A 6,739-nucleotide genomic window follows, 5' to 3' on the forward strand; every position below is an offset into this window, starting at 1 on the left:
TGTGAAACCTTACTACGTATATGGAATAACCGTTTTATAAAAGCAATAAGCCCCAAGAAGCCGTGGTTTACAGTGAATTTATAACAGCTATAACGATAGTTAGTTGTGCCTTAACAACGCCCCTTAGCTGTTATAAATTCACTGTAAACCACGGCTTCTTGGGGCTTATTGCTTTTAGAAGACATGCAAATTAAAAGTTTGCTAGTAAGAGCTTTATGAAAGGCAGTTACTATGAATGAAACATTTATATAGATGAAACGTTTATTTTGTGTAGTGAAAAGGATACTTTTTGATTGTGTGTATTGCACTAAGACAACTGAAAATATTCTGAAACGTTTGAAAAAAAGTGCACTTTTCCATGTTTTCAGTGTTATACAGTAGGAGGCGCTATTACACATCTTCTGATAGAGTACAGAATCTCTGGATCAAAACATAGCGAAGAAGAAGCCGAAATAAGCGATCGCATATGTAAACAGATGCATATGTAAAATTGCTTGATAATCAAGCATTAAATAGCATATAAACTGCATAACGTTTCCAAATGAAATGACGATTTAGAAAGTGGACTCTGAAGCTTTTGGGGTATTGATGGACTCAATCTACTCCATCTGTGTTTTGATCGTCGTTCTGAATCTGATCCAGACTTAGTCTTGGACAAAAACGCCATTTTCTCCTCAGCTTTTTTGTTTAAAATGTTACTTTGTTTACATTAAACTTGCCCATATTCTAGTGTTGATTAAAAAAAAGAATGCAGGAAGCTAGAATAAAATGTTTTTTATATATATATATATTTGTATTGTTATTTGTTTGTTTAAAAGCAGAAGCTCAGTTCTTTCTTTTGGCATATTGCATGTTCAGATATTCAAACAACAAAATGCTGCGGGGGAGTTAACTGGAAGACTGCGTGATAATATTTCAAAGCAATTTCTGTCATTTTGACAGATTGCAAATATTGTACTTTCCTGCTTTAGACACATTCCAGTAAACACTGCTAACAGGAATTAGAAGTGTAAAGGGGACATTTTTAAATTGTGAAAACAAGCCTTTGTGATTTTTTTTTTAATTCTTAGTGAATTCAAGTGAATAATTATATGGGACATATCATAAATACATAGTGGAAGCAGACCACAAATGCACAGTATAGGTCTCTTTTTTCACATTGTTGCATAGAAATACAAAGGAAAAATGAAAATAATCAGGAGGAAAGATGCTGAGAACACTGAGAAGAGCTCTTGCTACAGATATAATACCAATGTTATTCATTGATATGTTACACATTATAGACCAATTTGGAGTATACGTCACAGTTACGTCACTTGCAGCTGCGCGGGCATAGTGGTGGCATAAAAACACTGGGAACAAGTGGAGGGAAACGGGTAAAAACCATGGAATAAGAGAACAAATGTATTGTTGTGCCTTTGGATGTCAGAATCGGAATGCAAATAATTTTTATATAATACTGTCGTCAAAGACGCCATTTGAAGCTAAACGCAGACGTTTAAACGGACAGACTATGGATGAAACCTGCTATGATTACCGGGACATTTAAATTGTGAAAACAAGCCTTTGTGATTTTTTTTTTAATTCTTAGTGAATTCAAGTGAATAATTATATGGGACATATCATAAATACATAGAGGAAGCAGACCACAAATGCGCAGTATATGTCTCTTTTTTCACATTGTTGCATAGAAATACAAAGGAAAAATTAAAATAATCAGGAGGAAAGATGCTGAGAACACTGAGAAGAGCTCTTGCTACAGATATAATACCAATGTTATTCATTTATATGTTACACATTATAGACCAATTTGGAGTATACGTCACAGTTACGTCACTTGCAGCTGCGCGTGCATAGTGGTGGCATAAAAACACTGGGAACAAGTGGAGGGAAACGGGTAAAAACCATGGAATAAGAGAAAAAATGTATTGTTGTGCCATTGGATGTCAGAATCGGAATGCAAATAATTTTTATATAATACTGTCGTCAAAGACGCCATTTGAAGCTAAACGCAGACGTTTAAACGGACAGACTATGGATGAAACCTGCTATGATTACCCTACTTTTAAAGCATACGTTTCATTTAAACAATAGGTCTATATAATATTCATATAGGGGACATATTGTATTAGCCCTACAGTTGAAATACAGGTGCATCTCAATAAATTAGAATGTCCGAGTTGATTTTTCTTACCAGAATTGTGAGATATAATCTCGGAATTGCAAGAAAAGCGTCAGAATTTTGAAATATAAATTCAAAATTAAATTTTTTATTCTTTTATTCAGTGGCTTGAATAGACTGCTACTTTAAAACTGTCATTTTCTGCCACCAGATAGGCTCCGCCCACAAAAAACGTCATCACTGTTTGCAAACACTGAAATTGGTCTATAGTGACTTGAGTTTCAGGGGACTTGTCCCCGAGTGCTTTACATGCTGCACCAGGTGCGCTACCGAGCACGTTTACATACATTATGGAGTGTTTGTTTCAGCTGGAAACCACAGTGAATTGTACATATAGGTACTTTTTTGTTTTTGTTTTGCTAGAATGTAGGTAGAGGCACATTTTCTAGTGAGGCTGTTGTGTCTGCTAGTCCTTTACAGCATGAGTTAGCTGGTTGAAGCTCGGATCTGTAGTGTTACCTTGCAGTGGTAGTTGGTGAGGATCTTGGTGACTGAACACTGACGGTCCACCAGAAAGCAATAGCGCCGCCTTTCTTCTGTCAGAGCGGAGCGGTAACCAACGGCAACCAGAGAGTCCAGCTCGCCCTGCCGGCGACTCATCAGCTCCACATACTGTTACAATGAGAGAATTTACATTAAATCAGCATGTGACTCTTTTAGGAAGGGGCTCCCAAACTTTTTTTTCAGCCAAAACCATTAGGCATTAAATATTTACTTGAAGTACCCCCTGAGATTTTAAGTTTGTTTGTTCACAGTTCTCTAAAGTTGATCACATGACATGCAAGTAAACAGATAAAATATAATATCTTTATTAATATGATTATTTTTAGTAAGTGTTTTATTTTGACTTTGCAGCTGGACTTTAAAGTAGACTCAAACCTCTTTTTTGTTGTTGTGTGTCAGTCATTCACACTGGTGTTTTAGGAGCCAAATCAAATTAAATAATAATAATAATAATATTGATAAAAATGAATAATATTAATAATTATTATTATCATCATCATCGTTATTATTATAATAGTTATAATCTATCTATCTATCATCTGACTATTTCTATCTATCTATCTATCTATCTATCTATCTATCATCATAGCAACACTCGAGCAACTATCCAAACCAACCTAGCAACCACCCTGGGTAACCTAGCAACCGCATAGCAACACCCTAGCAACCACACTGAGTACCTTAGCAACCGAATAGCAACACGTTAGCAACCGCACCGGATACCCTAGCAACCACATAGCAACACTCTAGCAACCACCCCGGGTACCTTAGCAACCGCCCCGGGTATCCTAGCAACTGCATAGCAACACCCTAGCAACAACCCCGAGTACCTTAGCAACCGCATAGCATCACCTTAGCAACCGCCCCGGGTACCCTAGCAACCGCAAAGCAACTCCCTAGCAACTGCCCTGGGTACCCTAGCAACCGCATAGCAACACCCTAGCAACCTAGCTTTCTGGTCCGGCTTTCTCAAGCCAACTTAAAGTTTGTCTTGACGAACTTTTTTATCTAGTTATAATAGTTGTTGTTAGGTTTGAACTAATTCTAAAAACGAAGACCAATATTATAGTTTTAAACTACAATAGTGAATAATTGATAATAATAAGTTTTATCATTATTATTTACAAGTTACAATACTGATATTCATGTCTAAAATGTTTTACTTCCAGATGTTCAAATGCACATACTTTTCATAATTTAAATCCTTGAGCTTTAATTTTTGGCAAAACACTACTGAAATGCTGTAAAATTCTGTCTAAATGCTGGGAATTATGCAAATATGTAAATAAAGCAAACCTAGTGCACATTGCATTTTCAAATGCGCATTAAACTCATCAGCACATGCATGAACGTAGTTCAGTGCATTTACAGTGAACCAAGAAGCAGAAAACCCTGAATCATGAGCTGCTCGTGTGTAAATGAACACAGTGCTGCGCTTCATTCACATTTAATGAAATCGCAGGCTTTGATTTGATAATTACACTAAGCTATATTGTGATTATCGTGCAGCCCCATTCATTTATTTTGATGTTACATTCAATATAGTAAATTAAACTTATGAACCCTGCCTTAAAGTACCAGGTCACCCAAAAATGGCCATAAGGTTGTTCATTTAACTGACCTTTTCATTGAATATCTCTGTCATTTTCTCCTATATTTGCCTTTCTAAACATCTTTCAGACTGCGATCCTGTTTTACTTCATGATTTTCCCCTCTCTCATTTTGTTGTTTTTTCACTACATCAGTGTTACTTTATTCTGGGCCCAAATCAGCTGTTCCGGACATCTGCTTAATCTCAAACTAAACGACTCGTTCTTTCTCTTTCTGACCTGAAACATGTTTAGACTAATGCTCGTGATAGCACAGCTCAGGCCTACATAAACAGAGATAGACTCGCTCCTGAACAAACACGTGCTCAAACAAACACACACTTGTTCACACATGGAGGAAAAGTCTTCCGCTCTCAAATCAGCTTTAATATGTAGGACACTGGGTCGCACAGCCGGCCATTATGAGTCATACAAACTACAAATGACTGGCAGTACATGACATTCTACAGTAATGAACACAGCAGTCAAAGAACTGGCAAGCAACACAATTACTCAGTTCTTCAGCAGGCGCTTTAATCCGAAGTGACTTACTGTTCATTTACTGTCATGCCAATCAGCGTGGCTTTGCTTGGAGGTGATTGTGACCAGGCCACATTGGGATGCAGTTAATTCTAAGGTTATTGAGTCATATTACAAAATGTTTTTACTAAAAAAAAAAAAAAAAAAGTTTGGTGCCAAATCAAATGTCAGGGAAGCTATTTTGCTGTCATGCGACAAAAAAACCCCATAAAACAGGAATTGATATCAGACTCCTGTACACAATCATGACTCCAGAAAATACTATATTTTTAAAAACTTTTCATGACATGGAAAATTAATTCAGGCTGTTTATTGTTGAATTGTTATAAAACTGATAGTTCCGGTCCTTGATTCTGATTGGCTGAGCCGCGTTCGAAGCTGTTGTAAATTACTCTACAAACACACACCTTTGTTTACTTCTGTGTTGCTCGGCAACCGCTTTGTTGCAACCACAACTGATTCTGAGGAGCTACATTGTTTGGTGGAAGAATACTTTCATGACTCCAGAAAATACTATATTTTTAAAAACTTTTAATGACATGGAAAATTCATTCAGGCTGTTTATTGTTGAATTGTTATAAAATGGAGAGTTCCGGTCCTTGATTCTGATTGGCTGAGCCGCGTTCGAAGCTGTTGTAAATTACTCTACAAACACACACCTTTGTTTACTTCTGTGTGTTGCTCGGCAACCACTTTGTTGGAGCTACATTGTTTGGTGGAAGAATACTGTTTTTATTAATATCATTACACTTTATTTGCTCTGTTTTATTTTGTGAAACCTTACTACGTATATGGAATAACCGTTTTATAAAAGCAATAAGCTCCGCTTCGCGTCGTACCTAACAACGACCCTTAGCTGTTATAAATTCACTGTAAACCACGGCTTCACTGGGCTTATTGCTTTAGTATACCATTATTCAAATACCACTATTTATATAACATTTATTTTAATGTGTATGCTTGTATTCAAGGTGTAAAGAAAATGTATTATTACTTTTCATTCAATGAAGTCGTTTAATCAAAACATTTGTTGAAGATGGTATAAAAGTTCACAGAATACAAGAATTACATTTTTAAGAACATTTCTTGGTGTATGTCTTTTAACCTTTATTTTTAACCCTCTAAAGTCTGACATATGAAATAATAGTTGTTTTTTTAATTAAATGATTTATTGAACTTAGACAAAATCTAAAAAAAAAAATCACGTGTTTATATCATATTTGATACATGAGGCTCAATCTGAGCACAAATATGCAATTTGGTGCAGATGCTGATATTAATATGTTTGATAGCTTGTAGATCAATGAGATCTTTATAACAGATACTTACATGAAATGATCTAAATATGAGTCGTCATTCTGTATCTCCAATAATATGTCTCAGTAAGATGAGATTGAAATGATCAAAACATTCAATGCATTGCAATCCAATGATGATTGAGAGCCCTTACAGAAAAGTCACATGAATTTCACACATTTTATAACATTTATTTTAATGTGTATGCTTGTATTCAAGGTGTAAAGAAAATGTATTATTACTTTTCATTCAATGAAGTCGTTTAATCAAAACATTTGTTGAAGATGGTATAAAAGTTCACAGAATACAAGAATTACATTTTTAAGAACATTTCTTGGTGTATGTCTTTTAACCTTTATTTTTAACCCTCTAAAGTCTGACATATGAAATAATAGTTGTTTTTTTAATTAAATGATTTATTGAACTTAGACAAAATCTAAAAAAAAAAATCACGTGTTTATATCATATTTGATACATCAGGCTCAATCTGAGCACAAATATGCAATTTGGTGCAGATGCTGATATTAATATGTTTGATAGCTTGTAGATCAATGAGATCTTTATAACAGATACTTACATGAAATGATCTAAATATGAGTCGTCATTCTGTATCTCCAATAATATGTCT

General features: G+C 35.2%; 1 protein-coding gene across 1 annotated transcript in view; it reads right to left on the minus strand.

Moving 5' to 3' along the window:
* Positions 1-6,739, minus strand: part of LOC107713901 (brain-specific angiogenesis inhibitor 1-associated protein 2-like) — a 23,451-nt gene that overhangs the window by 10,664 nt on the left and 6,048 nt on the right. The window contains exon 4 of the mRNA XM_016519551.1: positions 2,642-2,794. Within this exon, the coding sequence (XP_016375037.1) occupies positions 2,642-2,794 (153 nt within the window). The remainder of the gene's footprint in view (positions 1-2,641; positions 2,795-6,739) is intronic.

Source organism: Sinocyclocheilus rhinocerous, unplaced genomic scaffold (assembly GCF_001515625.1).
Source record: "Sinocyclocheilus rhinocerous isolate Xijiao unplaced genomic scaffold, SAMN03320098_v1.1 scaffold1470, whole genome shotgun sequence".
In the NCBI taxonomy this organism is placed as follows: Eukaryota; Metazoa; Chordata; class Actinopteri; order Cypriniformes; family Cyprinidae; genus Sinocyclocheilus; species Sinocyclocheilus rhinocerous.